We start from the raw sequence: 20,363 nt of genomic DNA, 5'->3' as shown, positions 1-20,363 counted from the left end.
CAGTATTATAGTAGTTATATTCCTGTACATAGGGGGCAGTATTATAGTAGTTATATTCCTGTACATAGGGGACAGTATTATAGTAGTTATATTCCTGTACATAGGGGGCAGTATTATAGTAGTTATATTCCTGTACATAGGGGCAGTATTATAGTAGTTATATTCCTGTACATAGGGGGCAGTATTATAGTAGTTATATTCTTGTACATAGGGGGCAGTATTATAGTAGTTATATTCTTGTACATAGGGGGCAGTATTATAGTAGTTATATTCTTGTACATAGGGGGCAGTATTATAGTAGTTATATTCTTGTACATAGGGGGCAGTATTATAGTAGTTATATTCTTGTACATAGGGGGCAGTATTATAGTAGTTATATTCTTGTACATAGGGGGCAGTATTATAGTAGTTATATTCCTGTACATAGGGGCAGTATTATAGTAGTTATATTCTTGTACATAGGGGGCAGTATTATAGTAGTTATATTCTTGTACATAGGGGACAGTATTATAGTAGTTATATTCTTGTACATAGGGGCAGTATTATAGTAGTTATATTCTTGTACATAGGGGGCAGTATTATAGTAGTTATATTCTAGTACATAGGGGGCAGTATTATAGTAGTTATATTCTTGTACATAGGGGGCAGTATTATAGTAGTTATATTCCTGTACATAGGGGGCAGTATTATAGTACTTATATTCCTGTACATAGGGGGCAGTATTATAGTAGTTATATTCTTGTACATAGGGGGCAGTATTATAGTAGTTCTATTCCTGTACATAGGGGGCAGTATTATAGTAGTTATATTCCTGTACATAGGGGCAGTATTATAGTAGTTATATTCTTGTACATAGGGGGAGTATTATAGTAGTTATATTCTTGTACATAGGGGGCAGTATTATAGTAGTTCTAGTCTTGTACATAGGGGGCAGTATTATAGTAGTTATATTCTTGTACATAGAGGGCAGTATTATAGTAGTTATAGTCTTGTACATAGGGGGCAGTATTATAGTAGTTATATTCTTGTACATAGGGAGCAGTATTATAGTAGTTATATTCCTGTACATAGGGGGCAGTATTATAGTAGTTATATTCTTGTACATAGGGGGCAGTATTATAGTAGTTATATTCTTGTACATAGGGGGCAGTATTATAGTAGTTATATTCTTGTACATAGGGGGCAGTATTATAGTAGTTATAGTCTTGTACATAGGGGGCAGTATTATAGTAGTTATATTCTTGTACATAGGGGTAGTATTATAGTAGTTATATTCCTGTACATAGGGGGCAGTATTATAGTAGTTATATTCCTGTACATAGGGGGCAGTATTATAGTAGTTATAGTCTTGTACATAGGGAGCAGTATTATAGTAGTTATATACCTGTACATAGGGGCAGTATTATAGTAGTAATATTCCTGTACATAGGGGGCAGTATTATAGTAGTTATATTCCTGTACATAGGGGGCAGTATTATAGTAGTTATATTCATGTACATAGGGAGCAGTATTATAGTAGTTATATTCCTGTACATAGGGGGCAGTATTATAGTAGTTATATTCCTGTACATAAGGGGCAGTATTATAGTAGTTATATTCTTGTACATAGGGGGCAGTATTATAGCAGTTGTAGTGTTGTACATGGTATGAAGTGATGGCGGTAGTATGTATCAGTGACTCTGGTAGTGTGGGGGATGAGATGGGACAGTACTGATGATGTGTATGGGGGAGGACGCTACGTGGTGTTTGATCATGTTGTGTCTCATCTTGTTGGGATCTTGGAGGATTTTCCTGTCTTTCATCCTGGCCTCTCTCTTCACGCCTGACCTATAACTCGCTCTCTTGTTGTCTTGTCTTGGGATTGTTCATTTCCTGTGCTGTAATTTGGTATTATCCATGGTGTCCGTGTTCTCTAGGGAAATAAAAGAGCCTGGGTCTTGATAATGGCAGATTACCAAAAGTTCCGGATTATCGGCTGGTCATACCGTGTATTGGTGGAAGTTTGTATCTTTGTATTGGATTCTAAGTTTATGACAGAAAGAAGGGCCGCACTATGGTGGAGGCGATGAATGAGGCGTAGGTGAATGTCTCCATGATGTGTCCATGACTCCCTGCATCCTCCTGACAGATTCCACACTCCACTGTGATGTCTGGCTCATCAGAGGCCTCGCTCTCCTCTCTTAAGGCACCATCTCTTGTGGGCCTTTCTCTGCACTCCTGAGGGCGCCGGCTCTTGTGGGCCGTGCTCCCTCTCCTGAGGGCGCCGGCTCTTGTGGGCCTCCTCACGCTCTCCTCAGGGCGCCGGCTCTTGTGGGCCTCTTCACGCTCTCCTCTCCTCAGGGCGCCGGCTCTTGTGGGCCTTTTCACGCTCTCCTCAGGGCGCCGGCTCTTGTGGGCCTCTTCACGCTCTCCTCAGGGCGCCGGCTCTTGTGGGCCTCCTCATGCTCTCCTCTCCTCAGGGCACCGGCTCTTGTGAGCCTCGTGCTTTTCTCTCCTCAGGGTGCCAGCTCTTGTGAGCCTCCTCACGCTCTCCTCTCCTCAGGGCGCCGGCTCTTGTGGGCCTCTTTACGCTCTCCTCTCCTCAGGGTGCCGGCTCTTGTGGGCCTTCTCACGCTGTCCTCTTTTCAGGGCGCTGGCTCTTGTGGGCCTCTTTACGCTCTCCTCTCCTCAGGCCACCGGCTCTTGTGAGCCTCGTGCTTTTCTCTCCTCAGGGTGCCAGCTCTTGTGGGCCTCCTCGCGCTCTCCTCAGGGCGCTGGCTCTTGTGGGCCTCCTCACGCTCTCCTCTCCTCAGGATGCCGGCTCTTGTGGGCCTCCTCACGCTCTCCTCTCCTCAGGATGCCGGCTCTTGTGGGCCTCCTCACGCTCTCCTCTCCTCAGGATGCCGGCTCTTGTGGGCCTCACTCTCCATGTCTAGACATTGCCTCCTGAAAAGGTCCAAATCGTGGCTTGACACCAGTACTATATAGATGTTGTGGTGGATCCACCCAGTAACCTCTTTCTTTCCTTCACTTTTTGTGGTATCCTGCACATTTTACCTCAATAAATTGTTGTGAGAATCCTCCAAGACTTCAGAATCCACAGATAATGTCGGAGTTCTCCCTTATGTACAGTAGTAACCACATTCCCAGAAAGATGGTGTCTGCTCCTCACAATGTGACAGAAGTCTGAAAATCTGCATCAGATAATCCATAAATTGATAATCCAGGATGGCGTAGATTGGAGGAGGTACATTTGTCTTCTGATGTGTGGGACCCCTCAGCGCCCGGCACCGTTCTCCTCTGCCACCAGGCTTGGTTGTAGTGGGGACACGTTTGTCATTTGACCTCTAGGGGTTACACGGGACTGTTGTTAAACTTGTGTTGTCTGTGCGTCGTCTGTGGAGTTACATGGGACTGCACATCCCCTCAGAAAAGAGTTGGAAACTGATAAATTCCTTGAAAGTTTGTGTTTTGTTTATTTTTGTGATACCCTGAGGCGTTCGTCTCCTCGTGTAACCACAGACGTTGTGTATCAGGTGACACGGTCGCTCCGGGCCTAGTTTGGTAATGACTACCACCCTCATCCTCCTCCCCCGCTGCTGATATACTGAGGTCTCCCTTCCTTATTATTGTGGGATCTCCTGGGGCCGGGTGTGGGGTCCTGATAGCCGGGGAGGGGCGCACTTACTTTCCAGCTCTCTGCAGGTTTTTCCTATTTTCTTTCCCTTTTATGTTCCAGCTGCTGAATCGGTCATAAATTGTACACAGCCCCCACCTGACACATCCCCTTGCTGTTATCAGCCGCTCCCAGCCAAAAAGAACATCTCAACCAAAAACACGACGGATTATAGGGCTGATCCATAACATTCCTTTCATGTGTCATCTGATCCAGAAATCGGGATAATTCGGCATAAAATGTTTGATATTTGTGTAACACTTTGGGTATAAATGATCCGAGATTCCTGCTTTTCCCCCATGCTGTATACTTCTGCGTGGTTTGTACAGACCGCTTCCTGTATACAGGTCTTGTCCCTATTCACATTGTACGATACGATTCCTTGTTGGGGCTACGCAAGGCTTGTTTGTAGTCTGTTACCATGGAAACACATAGGCCTTCCTAGTCACTGTGGTCCATCTTGTCTTTCATAGTTACCAAGAATCTCAATTTTCTTTGACTGCTCTGGATTGGCTTCCCTATCCGGAGGTGTGAGGAATGTTTTATCCCCCCATCCATCGACAAGTCACCACCAGTCCCCTCTCCTGTCATATAAATACGTGCATTCCCCGTGAAATAACAAATCTTCTCCTGTGGTGCCCGGTGCCTCAGTTATTTCTCCTGGAAACTGCGTAGTTAGGCAAGTGGGTGGTCCCCTGTGATACTGTCCAATCAGTACTGCCAGGCCGTACTGGGATACGCCCCCAATTATGATAACACTCACATGATTACTACTAAATTTCCAGGAGGAATGGTGGAGGAATAGCACAACACTCGTTATAGAAAGAGCGGATTCAGGATTATTCATGACAGACGTGTGCGGAGAGGTATTGGGTGATTTGTAATTTTTTTCTGGAGTTTCCCTTTAAGAAAGGCTCCAGATGTTAGGTACTTTTTCACACTTTATAGACCCCAAGTACCACATCCCATATGTTACAGGCTGTGGGGTATGCTGCACAGATGTGGGGCCCCCCACAGGGTCTCCTCCCCCATCTAGCACCTAGGGGTCCTGTGCTGCGATGTGCGACCTGCCTATGGTGGGGGTGGGCTCCGCAGCCTGTGCCCCTGTATGCGGGTATCGGGGTGTTTAGAGTCTTGTAGGTGCAGAGCGGACACCCCCTCCTATCAGGAAGCTGCTGCCGGTCCTTGTTCTGTACATCGGACATCTCGCCTCTGCATTTTGAGCTGCTTCTCTGTGTTTTCTCCCCAGATCAGTGACCTGTGACTTTCCTGTCTGTCGCTCACCACTACATTACAATCCTCTGTTCTCCTAGCCCTTCATTGCCTCCTGCTCCCACCACGTCACCGCACAAAACTAATTTTCTGTTATCCTTTCATTCTGAGAAATCATGGAGGCCTCCTTGCTGTATATCCTCCTGTGTCTTGGTGGAGGGTCATGGTGGCCTCCCTGCTGTATATCCTCTCATGTCTTGGTGGAGCGTCATGGTGGCCTCCCTGCTGTCTATCCTCTCGTGTCATGGTGGCCTCCTTGCTGTATATCCTGTCATGTCTTGGTGGAGGGTCATGGTGGCCTCCCTGCTGTCTATCCTCTCGTGTCTTGGTGGCCTCCTTGCTGTCTACCCTCTCATGTCTTGGTGGAGGATCATGGTGGCCCCTCACTGTCTATCCTCTCGTGTCATGGAGGCCTCCTTGCTGTCTATCCTCTCGTGTCTTGGTGGCCCCTTGTCTATCCTCTCATGTCATGGTGGAGGGTCATTGTGGCCCATTGCTGTCTATCCTCTCATGTTATGGTGGCCCCTCACTGTCTATCCTCTCGTGTCTTGGTGGAGGGCCATGGTGGCCCATCGCTGTCTATCCTCTCATGTCTTGGTGGAGGGTCATGGTGGCCTCCCTGCTGTATATCCTCTCGTGTCTTGGTGGAGGGTCATGGTGGCCTCCCTGCTGTCTATCCTCTCGTGTCATGGTGGCCTCCTTGCTGTATATCCTGTCATGTCTTGGTGGAGGGTCATGGTGGCCTCCCTGCTGTCTATCCTCTCGTGTCATGGTGGCCTCCTTGCTGTATATCCTGTCATGTCTTGGTGGAGGGTCATGGTGGCCTCCCTGCTGTCTATCTTCTCGTGTCTTGGTGGAAGGTCATGGTGGCCTCCCTGCTGTATATCTTCTCGTGTCTTGGTGGAAGGTCATGGTGGCCTCCCTGCTGTCTATCCTCTCGTGTCTTGGTGGCCTCCTTGCTGTCTACCCTCTCATGTCTTGGTGGAGGGTCATGGTGGCCCCTCACTGTCTATCCTCTCGTGTCATGGAGGCCTCCTTGCTGTCTATCCTCTCGTGTCTTGGTGGCCCCTCACTGTCTATCCTCTCATGTCATGGTGGAGGGTCATGGTGGCCCATTGCTGTCTATCCTCTCATGTTATGGTGGCCCCTCACTGTCTATCCTCTCGTGTCTTGGTGGAGGGTCATGGTGGCCCATCGCTGTCTATCCTCTCATGTTATGGTGGCCCCTCACTGTCTATCCTCTCGTGTCTTGGTGGAGGGTCATGGTGGCCCATCGCTGTCTATCCTCTCGTGTTATGATGGCCCCGCTGTCTATCTTTTTGTTTCTTGTTAGATAAAGAAGGCGATTTCCCCAGATCCCCATCTCTTGCCTCGTGTCCTTTTCTCCGATCTGAATGGATCCTGTGCCCCCACAACCGGGGAATGGGACATCGATCAGACCCCACAGATGAGATTCCACCTGACTTACGATTTGGAAAATACAACTTGTGTAATATTTTATCTATTTTGTTGGTATCACTCCATCTTCTTTTTGCAGCTTATTTAGTGTTGCATTACATCTTTTTATGTTATTTTGTGTTGTGTTTGGCCTTGTTCATGTATGTTCCCAGTCGGCTGAGCCCCCACCATCGCCTCTCACTCTCTCTAGGAATTATATATAGATGTGACTTTTCCTGTCTGGGGCGGTCACAGGAAGCCTCCGCACAGTTGTAGACACGTCAGTCGCAGGCCGGGGGATCCCTATAGGTGACGTGACCTGGTTCCCGTTGTGTCTGGAGCTGGATGATGAGCCGGCACATGGGATGGGGGAGTCTCTATGCTGAAGAAGATATATAGGCTGTGAGATGTAATGATATGTACATCCAGTCAGATTGACCTTCCTATACACAGAATCTGCTCTGAACTTCCATAGAAATCAATGGATCTGAAAAACATTTTCAAAATTGGTTTCAAATCATAAAGCTGATTTATCAACCATTTTTAGTATTTTGTCACGGACGCCATTTTTCTTTGTTCCCATAGATTTACCCACATTATTTGTAGTGTATGTCTCGGTGTAGTGTATGGCATCACCTCCCTCTAGTAGTAATTGTGACTCTCCAGCTGTAAGAGGACCTTCCGTTCACTGATGGTGACACCGTGGTCTCCAACTGGTGGAGGCGTTTCCGCTGCTGTGTCATGGAGGATTGTGTAAGCTCTGGGTTATGTCACTGTGGAGGAAGTGTGTACTGTGAGGCCTGACCACAGGGTGAGCTAGTGACACAGATGGTCATGGATGGGGCCTGACCATACAGGATGAGCTGGTGACACAGATGGTCATGGATGGGGTCTGACCCTGGAGGATGAGCTGGTGACACAGATGGTCATGGATGGGGCCTGACCATACAGGATGAGCTGGTGACACACATGGTTATGGATGGGGCCTGACCATAGAGGATGAGCTGGTGACACACATGGTCATGGATGGAGCCTGACCATAGAGGATGAGCTGGTGATACAGATGGTCATGGATGGGGCCTGACCCTGGAGGATGAGCTGGTGACACACATGGTCATGGATGGAGCCTGACCATAGAGGATGAGCTGGTGACACACATGGTCATGGATGGAGCCTGACCATAGAGGATGAGCTGGTGACACACATGGTTATGGATGGGGCCTGACCATAGAGGATGAGCTGGTGACACACATGGTCATGGATGGGGCCTGACCATAGAGGATGAGCTGGTGACACACATGGTTATGGATGGGGCCTGACCATAGAGGATGAGCTGGTGACACACATGGTCATGGATGGAGCCTGACCATAGAGGATGAGCTGGTGACACACATGGTCATGGATGGAGCCTGACCATAGAGGATGAGCTGGTGACACACATGGTTATGGATGGGGCCTGACCATAGAGGATGAGCTGGTGACACAGATGGTAATGGATGGGGCCTGACCATAGAGGATGAGCTGGTGACACACATGGTTATGGATGGGGCCTGACCATAGAGGATGAGCTGGTGACACACATGGTCATGGATGGAGCCTGACCATAGAGGATGAGCTGGTGACACACATGGTCATGGATGGAGCCTGACCATAGAGGATGAGCTGGTGACACACATGGTTATGGATGGGGCCTGACCATAGAGGATGAGCTGGTGACACAGATGGTAATGGATGGGGCCTGACCATAGAGGATGAGCTGGTGACACACATGGTAATGGATGGGGCCTGACCATAGAGGATGAGCTGGTGACACACATGGTCATGGATGGAGCCTGACCATAGAGGATGAGCTGGTGACACACATGGTCATGGATGGAGCCTGACCATAGAGGATGAGCTGGTGACACACATGGTTATGGATGGGGCCAGACCATAGAGGATGAGCTGGTGACACAGATGGTAATGGATGGGGCCTGACCATAGAGGATGAGCTGGTGACACAGATGGTCATGGATGGGGCCTGACCATAGAGGATGAGCTGGTGACACAGATGGTCATGGATGGGGCCTGACCCTGGAGGATGAGCTGGTGACACACATGGTCATGGATGGAGCCTGACCATGGAGGATGAGCTGGTGACACACATGGTCATGGATGGGGCCTGACCATGGAGAATGAGCTGGTGACACACATGGTCATGGATGGGGCCTGACCATGGAGAATGAGCTGGTGACACACATGGTCATGAATGGAGCCTGACCATGGAGGATGATCTGGTGACACAGATGGTCATGGATGGGGCCTGATCATGGAGAATGAGCTGGTGACACACATGGTCATGGATGGGGCCTGACCATAGAGGATGAGCTGGTGACACAGATGGTCATGGATGGGGCCTGACCCTGGAGGATGAGCTGGTGACACACATGGTCATGGATGGAGCCTGACCATAGAGGATGAGCTGGTGACACACATGGTCATGGATGGGGCCTGACCATGGAGGATGAGCTGGTGACACACATGGTCATGGATGGGGCCTGACCATGGAGAATGAGCTGGTGACACACATGGTCATGGATGGGGCCTGACCATGGAGAATGAGCTGGTGACACACATGGTCATGAATGGAGCCTGACCATGGAGGATGATCTGGTGACACAGATGGTCATGGATGGGGCCTGATCATGGAGAATGAGCTGGTGACACAGATGGTCATGGATGGGGCCTGATCATGGAGAATGAGCTGGTGACACACATGGTCATAGATGGGGCCTGACCATAGAGGATGAGCTGGTGACACAGATGGTCATGGATGGGGCCTGACCCTGGAGGATGAGCTGGTGACACACATGGTCATGGATGGGGCCTGACCATAGAGGATGAGCTGGTGACACACATGGTCATGGATGGAGCCTGACCATGGAGGATGAGCTGGTGACACAGATGGTCATGGATGGGGCCTGACCATAGAGGATGAGCTGGTGACACACATGGTCATGGATGGGGCCTGACCATAGAGGATGAGCTGGTGACACAGATGGTTATGGATGGGGCCTGACCATAGTTGATGAGCTAGTGACACAGATGATGACCATGGGGCCTGACCATAGAGGATGAGCTGGTGACACACTTGTTCATGGATGGGGCCTGACCATAGAGGAGGAGCCGGTGACACACATGGTCATGGATGGGGCCTGACCATGGAGGATGAGCTGGTGACACAGATGGTCATGGATGGGGCCTGACCCTGGAGGATGAGCTGGTGACACAGATGGTAATGGATGGGGCCTGACCATAGAGGATGAGCTGGTGACACACATGGTCATGGATGGGGCCTGACCATAGAGGATGAGCTGGTGACACACATGGTCATGGATGGAGCCTGACCATGGAGAATAAGCTGGTAACACAGATGGTCATGGATGGGGCCTGACCATGGAGGATGAGCTGGTGACACACATGGTCATGGATGGGGCCTGACCATAGAGGATGAGCTGGTGACACACATGGTCATGGATGGGGCCTGACCCTGGAGGATGAGCTGGTGACACACATGGTCATGGATGGAGCCTGACCATGGAGGATGAGCTGGTGACACAGATGGTCATGGATGGGGCCTGACCATAGAGGATGAGCTGGTGACACAGATGGTCATGGATGGGGCCTGACCATAGAGGATGAGCTGGTGACACACATGGTCATGGATGGAGCCTGACCATGGAGGATGAGCTGGTGACACAGATGGTCATGGATGGGGCCTGACCATAGAGGATGAGCTGGTGACACAGATGGTTATGGATGGGGCCTGACCATAGTTGATGAGCTAGTGACACAGATGATGACCATGGGGCCTGACCATAGAGGATGAGCTGGTGACACACTTGTTCATGGATGGGGCCTGACCATAGAGGAGGAGCCGGTGACACACATGGTCATGGATGGGGCCTGACCATGGAGGATGAGCTGGTGACACAGATGGTCATGGATGGGGCCTGACCCTGGAGGATGAGCTGGTGACACAGATGGTCATGGATGGGGCCTGACCATAGAGGATGAGCTGGTGACACACGTGGTCATGGATGGGCTCTGACCATAGAGGATGAGCTGGTGACTCACATGGTCATGGATGGGGCCTGACCATAGAGGATGAGCCGGTGACACAGATAGTCATGGATGGGGCCTGACCATAGAGGATGAGCTGGTGACACACATGGTCATGGATGGGGCCTGACCATAGAGGATGAGCTGGTGACACACATGGTCATGGATGGGGCCTGACCATAGAGGATGAGCTGGTGACACACATGGTCATGGATGGGGCCTGACCATAGAGGATGAGCTGGTGACACACATGGTCATGGATGGGGCCTGACCATAGAGGATGAGCTGGTGACACAGATGGTCATGGATGGGGCCTGACCATAGAGGATGAGCTGGTGACACAGATGGTCATGGATGGGGCCTGACCATAGAGGATGAGCTGGTGACACACATGGTCATGGATGGGGCCTGACCATAGAGGATGAGCTGGTGACACACATGGTCATGGATGGGGCCTGACCATAGAGGATGAGCTGGTGACACAGATGGTCATGGATGGGGCCTGACCATAGAGGATAAGCTGGTGACACACATGGTCATGGATGGGGCCTGACCATAGAGGATGAGCTGGTGACACACATGGTCATGGATGGGGCCTCACCATAGAGGATGAGCTGGTGACACACATGGTAATGGATGGAGCCTGACCATAGAGGATGAGCTGGTGACACACATGGTAATGGATGGAGCCTGACCATAGAGGATGAGCTGGTGACACACATGGTCATGGATGAACAGTTGTGTTTCAGGCTCTATAGATTAATATGCTCTGTGCAGCCAGTGTTTAGTATTGTCTCAGGAGACATGTGGAATCGGACCTTTGTGTATGTGGATAGTAGCAGCAGGACTGTGCTATATGGATTTATATTCCAGGATTGTAGTTTTTCCAAATGCACTTGGGGGCGTGTCCTCACACTTCTGTGCTCTGTACTCTCTGCATTGAACTGCTCCACTCTGCTCTCAGCGACATCTATATTATTCAACCAGAAGCCTGCTGCAACTTTTACACAGAGCAGAGGAGAGGGGCGATGGAGCAAATTTTTGCAGAGAGCTGATTGCACAGCAGTGTGAGAACGCACTTGTCCTGCTACTCTCATAGTAACAGCCTGCGGCTCTTCAGGGACAATATCTAGCCAGATATGGCGCTGATCTTAGGATGGTGATGGTACTGAGCTCTGAGCCGTGTGGTTAGTAGGTTGTGGTCTGGGGGTAGATATAACCTTGTAGCTGCCCCCTCCCCTCCGTGTTATCGCTCCCGCTGCAGAGCTGACTCGGCAATACTCTGCAGCTGCAGCGGTTGCGTTATCTCCTGTGCAGTCAGCGCTTGTGGTTGTAACTGTGTGTGACCCATCTGTCATCAAGAAGAGAACCAGCACATTAACTATTGTTCATCCAGAGCCCAGAAGTGTCGGCCAGCAGTGATGTGCCCCCAGAGATAGGGGTAATAAGTGGTGGAAGGGGCATTATAGTGCTGCCCCATAGAAGTAGATGGCGGAGCAGCCGTAAGCCTAATCCGGGGTTAATACGAGCCGCTGTTTACCAGGAGATGTTCTGCTTGTCTTGGCTCCGGCTTTAAAGCCTTTCATAGAGAAGTAAACATAGGAGTTCCCAAAATATGGGAATAATCCGACCGGATCTGATCTGGCTCCAAATGCTTCAGATGTGTTATATAACTCCAGAGTATATACTATATCCTCCTCCAGGTACTGCTGTGTGGTGTATAGTATATACTGTATCCTCCTCCAGGTACTGCTGTGTGGTGTATAGTATATACTATCTCCTCCTCCAGGTACTGCTGTGTGGTGTATAGTATATACTATATCCTCCTCCAGGTACTGCTGTGTGGTGTATAGTATATACTATATCCTCCCCCAGGTACTGCTGTGTGGTGTATAGTATATACTATCTCCTCCTCCAGGTACTGCTGTGTGGTGTATAGTATATACTATCTCCTCCCCCAGGTACTGCTGTGTGGTGTATAGTATATACTATCTCCTCCTCCAGGTACTGCTGTGTGGTGTATAGTATATACTATCTCCTCCCCCAGGTACTGCTGTGTGGTGTATAGTATATACTATCTCCTCCTCCAGGTACTGCTGTGTGGTGTATAGTATATACTATAGCCTCCTCCAGGTACTGCTGTGTGGTGTATAGTATATACTATACCCTCCTCCAGGTACTGCTGTGTGGTGTATAGTATATACTATATCCTCCTCCAGGTACTGCTGTGTGGTGTATAGTATATACTATATCCTCCTCCAGGTACTGCTGTGTGGTGTATAGTATATACTATATCCTCCTCCAGGTACTGCTGTGTGGTGTATAGTATATACTATAGCCTCCCCCAGGTACTGCTGTGTGGTGTATAGGATATACTATACCCTCCTCCAGGTACTGCTTTGTGGTGTATAGTATATACTATAGCCTCCCCCCAGGTACTGCTGTGTGGTGTATAGTATATACTATAGCCTCCTCCAGGTACTGCTGTGTGGTGTATAGTATATACTATAGCCTCCTCCAGGTACTGCTGTGTGGTGTATAGTATATACTATAGCCTCCTCCAGGTACTGCTTTGTGGTGTATAGTATATACTATAGCCTCCCCCAGGTACTGCTGTGTGGTGTATAGTATATACTATAGCCTCCTCCAGGTACTGCTGTGTGGTGTATAGTATATACTATAGCCTCCTCCAGGTACTGCTGTGTGGTGTATAGTATATACTATATCCTCCTCCAGGTACTGCTGTGTGGTGTATAGTATATACTATCTCCTCATCCAGGTACTGCTTTGTGGTGTATAGTATATACTATATTCTCCAGGTACTGCTGTGTGGTGTATAGTATATACTATACCCTCCTCCAGGTACTGCTGTGTGGTGTATAGTATATACTATCTCCTCCTCCAGGTACTGCTGTGTGGTGTATAGTATATACTATCTCCTCCTCCAGGTACTGCTGTGTGGTGTACAGTATATACTATATCCTCCTCCAGGTACTGCTGTGTGGTGTATAATATATACTATACCCTCCTCCAGGTACTGCTGTGTGGTGTATAGTATATACTATATCCTCCTCCAGGTACTGCTGTGTGGTGTATAGTATATACTATAGCCTCCCCCAGGTACTGCTGTGTGGTGTATAGTATATACTATCTCCTCCTCCAGGTACTGCTGTGTGGTGTATAATATATACTATACCCTCCTCCAGGTACTGCTGTGTGGTGTATAGTATATACTATATCCTCCTCCAGGTACTGCTGTGTGGTGTATAGTATATACTATAGCCTCCCCCAGGTACTGCTGTGTGGTGTATAGTATATACTATCTCCTCCTCCAGGTACTGCTGTGTGGTGTATAGTATATACTATAGCCTCCTCCAGGTACTGCTGTGTGGTGTATAGTATATACTATATCCTCCTCCAGGTACTGCTGTGTGGTGTATAGTATATACTATACCCTCCTCCAGGTACTGCTTTGTGGTGTATAGTATATACTATAGCCTCCTCCAGGTACTGCTGTGTGGTGTATAGTATATACTGTATCCTCCTCCAGGTACTGCTGTGTGGTGTATAGTATATACTATCTACTCCTCCAGGTACTGCTGTGTGGTGTATAGTATATACTATAGCCTCCTCCAGGTACTGCTGTGTGGTGTATAGTATATACTGTATCCTCCTCCAGGTACTGCTGTGTGGTGTATAGTATATACTATAGCCTCCTCCAGGTACTGCTGTGTGGTGTATAGTATATACTGTAGCCTCCTCCAGGTACTGCTGTGTGGTGTATAGTATATACTATAGCCTCCTCCAGGTACTGCTGTGTGGTGTATAGTATATACTATCTCCTCCTCCAGGTACTGCTGTGTGGTATACAGGATAACTATTTGGAAGTCTTGGTAAATCTCCCCCTGGGAGTCCATTTGGAATATTTGGCTCACATATGTCTTGATAAAACTGTAACAAATCCTCAGCTATGAGAAGTATGAGGCTTGTAAAAGTTTCACATCTCGGGATATAAATAGGATTCTTTTTAATGACCACAAGTTCATACAAAATGTGCGGAACCGAAACACAATGGAGTACAATTCAATATAGTGCCGGATAGTCAGGCTAGACCTCCTTCCACTACTAACTTGTCCTTGGCTTCCATTTCATTCCAGATGGTATAAGCTGCGTTCAAAGCCAGGGAAAAAAGAGAAGGAGCGTGGGGAGATCCAGGTGTCCATCCAGTTCACCAGGAACAATCTGACCGCCAGTATGTTTGACCTTTCCATCAAAGACAAACCCAAGACTCCTTTTGGGAAGCTGAAGGATAAGCTAAAAGTCAAGAAACTCTCCCAAATGGAGTCGTCCTCTGCCATCGTGCCGAGCAACATCGGCCGCCTGGACAGTGACGATGAGGACGAGAAGAAGCCAAAGTCCAAGGCTGCTGCTTTCTTTAAGGGTCGTCTAAGGAAAAGCTCCCTGACCCGGTCCAATACTTCCCTGGGGTCAGATAGCACCATCTCGTCAACGAGTGCCACTGTTCCCACCAGTGCTGGAATCTCCATAGTTCTTCCAGATGTCATCAAGAAACCTGCCGCTCGAAACAGCAGCCTCTCCACCGAGCCTACTGGTAAATGCCTATACAATACAATACCCATAAAACGTGTCCATAGCTAAATCTGATTACTAATGCACCGAGCCTACTGGTAAATGCCTATACAATGTGTTCATAGCAAAATCTGATTACTAATGCACCGAGCCTACTGGTACTGGCCATACAATGTGTCTTTAGCAAAATCTGATTACTAATGCACCAAGCCTACTGGTACTGGCCATACCATATGTCCATAGCAAAATCTGATTACTAATGCACCAAGCCTACTGGTACTGGCCATACCATGTGTCCACAGCAAAATCTGATTACTAATGCACCGAGCCTACTGGTACTGGCTCATACCATATGTCCATAGTAAAATCTGATTACTAATGCACCAAGCCTACTGGTACTGGCCATACCGTATGTCCATAGCAAAATCTGATTACTAATGCACCGAGCCTACTGGTACTGGCCATACCATATGTCCATAGCAAAATCTGATTACTAATGCACCGAGCCTACTGGTACTGGCCATACAATGTGTCCTTAGCAAAATCTGATTACTAATGCACCAAGCCTACTGGTACTGGCCATACAATGGGGCAGATTTACTTACCCGGCCCATTCGCGATCCAGCGGCGCGTTCTCTGAACAGGATTCGGGTCCGGACGGGATTTATGAAGGTAGTTCCTCCGCCGTCCACCAGCAAAATCTGATTACTAATGCACCAAGCCTACTGGTACTGGCCATACCGTATGTCCATAGCAAAATCTGATTACTAATGCACCGAGCCTACTGGTACTGGCCATACAATGTGTCCTTAGCAAAATCTGATTACTAATGCACCAAGCCTACTGGTACTGGCCATACCGTATGTCCATAGCAAAATCTGATTACTAATGCACCGAGCCTACTGGTACTGGCCATACCATATGTCCATAGTAAAATCTGATTACTAATGCACCGAGCCTACTGGTACTGGCCATACAATGTGTCCTTAGCAAAATCTGATTACTAATACACCAAGCCTACTGGTACTGGCCATACCGTATGTCCATAGCAAAATCTGATTACTAATGCACCGAGCCTACTGGTACTGGCCATACAATGTGTCCTTAGCAAAATCTGATTACTAATGCACCAAGCCTACTGGTACTGGCCATACAATGGGGCAGATTTACTTACCCGGCCCATTCGCGATCCAGCGGCGCGTTCTCTGAACAGGATTCGGGTCCGGACGGGATTTATGAAGGTAGTTCCTCCGCCGTCCACCAGGTGGCGCTGTTGCGCTGAAAATCATCTGAACGCGCCGGAATACACCGAGCTGGACCAGGTGAAGGTAAGCGCTTCCCAAGCGACACATTTTCGGTTTTTAAATGCGGCGGTTTTTCCGAATACGTCGGGTTTTCGTTCGGCCACGCCCCCCGATTTCCGTTGCGTGCATGCCAGCGCCGATGCGCCACAATCCGATCGCGTGCGCCAAAATCCCAGGGCAATTCAGGTACAATCGGCGCAAATCGGAAATATTCGGGTAACACGTCGGGAAAACGCGAGTCGGGCCCTTAGTAAATGACCCCCAATGTGTCCTTAGCAAAATCTGATTACTAATGCGCCAAGCCTACTGGTACTGGCCATACCATATGTCCATAGCAAAATCTGTTAACTAATACACCGAACCTACTTGGTACTGGCCATACCATGTGTCCATAGCAAAATCTGATTACTAATACACTGAGACTACTGATCAATATCTAGATCATGTGTCCATAGTAAAATCTGATTACTAATGCACCGAGCCTACTGGTACTGGCCATACAATGTGTCCTTAGCAAAATCTGATTACTAATACACCAAGCCTACTGGTACTGGCCATACCGTATGTCCATAGCAAAATCTGATTACTAATGCACCGAGCCTACTGGTACTGGCCATACAATGTGTCCTTAGCAAAATCTGATTACTAATGCACCAAGCCTACTGGTACTGGCCATACAATGGGGCAGATTTACTTACCCGGCCCATTCGCGATCCAGCGGCGCGTTCTCTGAACAGGATTCGGGTCCGGACGGGATTTATGAAGGTAGTTCCTCCGCCGTCCACCAGGTGGCGCTGTTGCGCTGAAAATCATCTGAACGCGCCGGAATACACCGAGCTGGACCAGGTGAAGGTAAGCGCTTCCCAAGCGACACATTTTCGGTTTTTAAATGCGGCGGTTTTTCCGAATACGTCGGGTTTTCGTTCGGCCACGCCCCCGATTTCCGTCGCGTGCATGCCAGCGCCGATGCGCCACAATCCGATCGCGTGCGCCAAAATCCCAGGGCAATTCAGGTACAATCGGCGCAAATCGGAAATATTCGGGTAACACGTCGGGAAAACGCGAGTCGGGCCCTTAGTAAATGACCCACAATGTGTCCTTAGCAAAATCTGATTACTAATGCACCAAGCCTACTGGTACTGGCCATACCATATGTCCATAGCAAAATCTGATTACTAATACACTGAGACTACTGATCAATATCTAGATCATGTGTCCATAACAAAATCTGGTTACTAATGCACTGAGCTGGTATCTGCCTGATGATTTATGAGCGCAGCTTCACATTCTTGGACTGAAACACACAGAGGGACGAGAATGAGCAGGTTTAGTAATCCAGTTCCTCTTTTTTGCCTTATTGATCAGATTTTTATCATCCACAAAGCCTCCATATTGTACATCTGTCTCCATGTCCTCGGAGCGTTTCTATCTGTCCTGATCAGAGCCGTGGAGAGCGACGACTAGTCGTGGTATCCGATACCCGAGGCTGTGATCTCCTGTTGGCTCTCTGCTGCCCTCTAAATGCAGTAATTGAAACTACATGTTTTTTTTTGTTTTTTTTTTTTACACCCTTACAAGACAAACAGATGTAACTGACACCTAATGAATAATTTTGACACCTGACTGAGTAAAGACCTTTATTTATAGATTAGTTTTATTCCACTATATCACAGTTACCTCCAAGATCAAAAATATTGCTATAAAGGGCAGAATAATTACACCTACCTTTATGACCTAAACCACTGGATGTGAAAATCGGCCTTCTAGTGCATTTGGGGCGGGATTAATTAGGTTCCAGCTTTTTGCTTATTTGGCTATTCCTGCATCGGTCATCTGCAGCCAAAGCTGGAACGTGTGCTCCTCCCCCATTGCACTTCCATATGTAAATTAAGATGAATATCTTGGCATTGCTTATGCAGCTTGTGGCCACAATGATATCTTTCTGCCCCTACACCGCAGTATGATCGCCTCAAAGGCATTTTGGACATGACCGACACCCTATAAAGTGAAGGAGATTTGTGCTTCCTGGGCTACCTACCTCCTTTTTTAGGGAATTGAGGTCTCCTCTAAAGTAGAGCTAGTAGAAATGTCAAGGTTCAGGTGGAGGACGAGCATTCATCTTGTAGGTCTGATAATCTTTGTATAATCTGTGTATTGGTGGATGTAGAATTGGGAAATGTTGTTATGATGGTGGCAGTCAATGTTATAAACGTCCTGGTGCCTTATATTTTCTTAGCTACAGACCATGAAGCTTCGCCCAGGATGACCCACAAGAGAGCGTTCAGCGACGAAGTCAGTCAGCTGAAGTTGTTCCCTGAACCAAAGTCGGTGCAGAACCTAAAGCCAAAGGGTAGCCCCATCTCCAAGTCTTCTGTCTGCATCAATGGAAGCCATGTCTACACAGAAGTGCCTGCTCCAAAGCCAACCCCTTCTCTGGAGAAAGCTTCTCCTGCATCCAGGTCATTTCAAAATATTGTAAAGAAAGGAGAGGAAGTGACGGAAGTAATGAGAGGACCAAGCCATAGCTCGGAGAAACCAGAGCATAAACCATTGGGTCCTCCTGTGGAGGAGACAAATACCTCCTGGATACAAACTCCACAACCAAAGCCAACGATGGACCCAGTGAGAGCGGAGACCAAACCTGTGCAGATCACGAGCCCTATGGTGTTTACCGAGGATCTGCCCAAGAACAAAAGTCTAGAAAGGAAGGCGAAAGACGAGAAGCCGAAGGCTGGTCTTCATCAAGGAACTGGGAAGAATGAACCTACTGCTGAGCCAAAGCCTCTTGTCCCGCCAAGTTCGGAGGAGCGGGGGAAGGTCGGATCCTGGTTTGGTTCCAAAGACATTAAGGAAACTCAACAAAAACCAAGGTGGGTAGTTCTGATTTCTGATATTCCTATCTGTTGTTACCATATTCACTGTCTATAGATGAGTGAGAATGAGACCAAGAACGTGGTGATGGGCAGATGCTGTTTCCTTGGACAAATGGGTGGAGCCGTGTGTATCTTCTAGACTCTGGGGGTATGGTGCTGTAGTTGTACCTAAAGCTTCAGTGTGGAAGCATCTCAGACCTTCTCTTCTGGAGATCGGTGGGATGGGCCTGATCATGGACCTTCCCTACAACCTGAAACATTAAGTAGCAATTTATCAGTAGGGACCTGATAATTGGGAGCCCACCCACCCTTATCCTAAGAGGAGGAGTTTCACAATATCCCAATTATTGGAGTGACTGGTCGAGGATGTGTATGGGAGATCCAGGGATAGGAAAGTTTGTGCCTGTCCCATCTTTGGGGATCAGAGTTCTCTGGCCACAGTTCAGACCCCACTGATTATAGTGGTAACCCCTTTGGCAATCCCTTTAAAGGCAGCCATGAAACCATGGATATGAATTCTGTAAATGGGGGAGTTTCCTGTGAGACTGACTATGCATATGACTTGCTGGCTTGTGGTGGGGTGGTCTAGAGTAGGACCCCCCTTCCCGGCATGTTGTTCTTGCACCCTAATAACTTGAATGTAAAGGGGTGTTTTTCAGCTGAGACAACCCCTTTAAGGTTGCGTCCCCTGTGAATAGCCTGTGATCTGATGACGACTTCTCAGGGTTGTATTTTTGGCGTTTTTGTCCTGATCCTGCCCCTGTGGTCGGCATTACCCCGGGGTTCAGCAGTGATGATGGTGGCGGCTCCTCTGACGCTTCCCCTTTATGTCTCGCCTCCTCTTCCGTAGGACACAATCCCATTTTCCAGCTCATTAACCGTTTATACGCCTTAGTAACCTCACAAATGTCAGCACATTGATTCTACATAACTGGAGATCATTACATGGATGTCCTCCGCTCAGCGCTCCTAATCCGGGGGGGGGGGGATACGAGGCTGCGGGACATGACTCTGCCGGCCTGTACTGGAGTCAGCAGGATTCACCGCATCAGAGATCACCGAATATTTATGTGTCTTAGGATCCCACAGTGTTTCTGTGGTAGGTTGTATCTTAAAGGGGTGGCTCTAGTA

The 20,363-nt window shown here is 48.3% G+C and overlaps 1 protein-coding gene across 5 annotated transcripts in view; it reads left to right on the top strand.

Annotated features, from left to right (window-relative positions):
• Nucleotides 1-20,363, top strand: part of RAB11FIP5 (RAB11 family interacting protein 5) — a 45,660-nt gene that overhangs the window by 6,335 nt on the left and 18,962 nt on the right. For all 5 annotated transcript variants that reach the window (XM_072126396.1, XM_072126399.1, XM_072126397.1 and 2 more), the window contains exons 3-4: nucleotides 14,623-15,077; nucleotides 18,596-19,229. In XM_072126396.1, coding sequence (XP_071982497.1) covers nucleotides 14,623-15,077; nucleotides 18,596-19,229 — 1,089 coding nt within the window. The remainder of the gene's footprint in view (nucleotides 1-14,622; nucleotides 15,078-18,595; nucleotides 19,230-20,363) is intronic.

The sequence above is a fragment of the Engystomops pustulosus genome, chromosome 1, assembly GCF_040894005.1.
Source record: "Engystomops pustulosus chromosome 1, aEngPut4.maternal, whole genome shotgun sequence".
NCBI classification, from domain to species: domain Eukaryota; kingdom Metazoa; phylum Chordata; class Amphibia; order Anura; family Leptodactylidae; genus Engystomops; species Engystomops pustulosus.
The sequence above is the reverse complement of the archived record's forward strand: the minus strand, read 5'-3'. Positions and strand labels throughout refer to the sequence as shown.